Source organism: Etheostoma spectabile, chromosome 13, assembly GCF_008692095.1.
Source record: "Etheostoma spectabile isolate EspeVRDwgs_2016 chromosome 13, UIUC_Espe_1.0, whole genome shotgun sequence".
Taxonomy (NCBI): Eukaryota; Metazoa; Chordata; class Actinopteri; order Perciformes; family Percidae; genus Etheostoma; species Etheostoma spectabile.
Genome location: NC_045745.1, coordinates 8,552,862 through 8,554,713, shown reverse-complemented (window position 1 = coordinate 8,554,713; position 1,852 = coordinate 8,552,862). Strand labels below are relative to the sequence as shown.

The 1,852-nt window shown below is 40.8% G+C and overlaps 1 protein-coding gene across 1 annotated transcript in view; it reads left to right on the top strand.

Moving 5' to 3' along the window:
* The window catches only part of arl10 (ADP-ribosylation factor-like 10), a 46,791-nt gene that overhangs the window by 15,824 nt on the left and 29,115 nt on the right, over nucleotides 1-1,852 (top strand). The window contains exon 2 of the mRNA XM_032534646.1: nucleotides 1,398-1,581. Coding sequence (XP_032390537.1) covers nucleotides 1,398-1,581 — 184 coding nt within the window. The remainder of the gene's footprint in view (nucleotides 1-1,397; nucleotides 1,582-1,852) is intronic.

Sequence of the window (1,852 nt, the reverse complement as noted above, 5' to 3'; positions counted from 1 at the left end):
CCTCCGCCCTGCACCCTCTGCTCTCCGCTCTCCGCCCTCCACCCTGCACCCTCCGCTCTCCTCCACCATCCGCTCCTCTTTTTAAATCCAACAAATGTTATTTCTTATCCCTGTTGTGTGCTGATGTGCAGCTGTGCTTCTGTGGAGGTTAATTAGCATTAGCAGAATTCATATCAGCCCTTTTACAGCTGGGATGTTTCATCTTTATTATTAAAAAGACATCACGCTTAACTTGAATGATCGAGCCTTAGAGAGATTATTTTTCTAAAGCATTCCCTTCAGAATAAGCTTGGATCTCTTGACACGTAAATCTAAATAACACTGTGTTCTTAATCATTTTTGATTTGATGAGATCCTTTTATTATTTAGTTATCTTTATGTGGGATTTGTTTTGAAAAATCTAATTGTTCAAATTAAAACAATTATGAACTCATAGTGACGTCTGAAGTCAAACAAGCAAAATCTAAAGTTAATTACACTCTACGCAGTTTAAAAATTTGCATAGCGATACATTTTTAATCTCAACGTGTTCCCGATGCATCGTTACATCCCTAACCGGAGGCCAGGATCCCGCACATAGGGCAAAACTTCAAACTGAGACCAATACCGGGACTTTGGTACCGGTACCTGAAGAATATATATAAAATCCATTTTTTTGCCTTTTCTTTGTTAACTTTTTCTTACGTTTGTGTCCCTTTTGACACTTTTGTGTCTCAACACTACGTAACACTAACTTATTAACTTTAGTTTAAGTTATTTTTGGAATTTATGGTCAATAAAGCTCATTTATAGGAAATTATACCTAATGTTTGAGTTAGAAAAGCAGAAATTAGGAATTATTGAGACTAAAATGAAAGGAATGGATGTTGATGATAATCACAGACTGGAATATGTCAACTTTTACTCAATACTATTTCAACAACACTTCACTTTGTTTTTTCAAATAAACAAATATAAAATTGAATAAGACCCAAAATTAATGAAAGTAGAGATTTGCACTTGATAAAGAGCGTTGTGTGGAATCAATCATGTTATTTTGGGGAAATTAAAAAGAACATTGATATAGGAAAACGGGACACGAGGACAACATGAGCTTTTAGGTTTAAGGGATTCGGTTGGTGCCTAAAAATGATTGAATTGGGCACCCAGCCCTGTACATAAACCAGTTGAAACCTGTTGATTTTAGAGAAGGTGTACTGTATCGATGCCTCCGAGTTCAGATTCACTTGTGTTTTAAGATGCGTAGTCCTAAGGCAAACCGGCCATTTTTCCACACCCTCACTCTTTTTAACCGAGCGAGTGACCTAATTCAATGTTAACTGGTTCAGTTTCTTGCCTCCAAGTCTACATTTTGGGACCGGTTCTGAACTGCGACTGTGTCTGTGCTCTGCCCGCAGGAGGAGGAGGAGCGGGAGAAGCGTCAGGTCCTGGTCCTGGGTCTGGACGGGGCCGGGAAGAGCAGCATGCTGCAGGGCTTGACCCCCGGGGAGCCGGCGGCGAGGAGAGGCCGCTGCCGGCCGACGCGCGGCTTCAACTTCATGAGCCTCAACGTCCCCGCCTGCCAGCTCGACTTCCTGGAGAGTAAGGCTGCATTTTGGGGTTTTTTCTACGTTTACACCTCGCATTCACACGCATTTTAACCCTTGAGTTGTCTTCCCTTTGACCAGGGAAAACATTTTTCCCCTCATCTCAACGTTATTTGTTGCTTTTTTACAAAGTTTCCATGAAGTTTTTTTTTTTTATAAATCGATTTTGCCGCTTTTTCCAACATTTTTCACCCGTGTTCCGACTTCCTTTATTAAACGAGTCAACTTTGAACCCGAAGACAACACATGAGGGTTAAAGCCTCTGA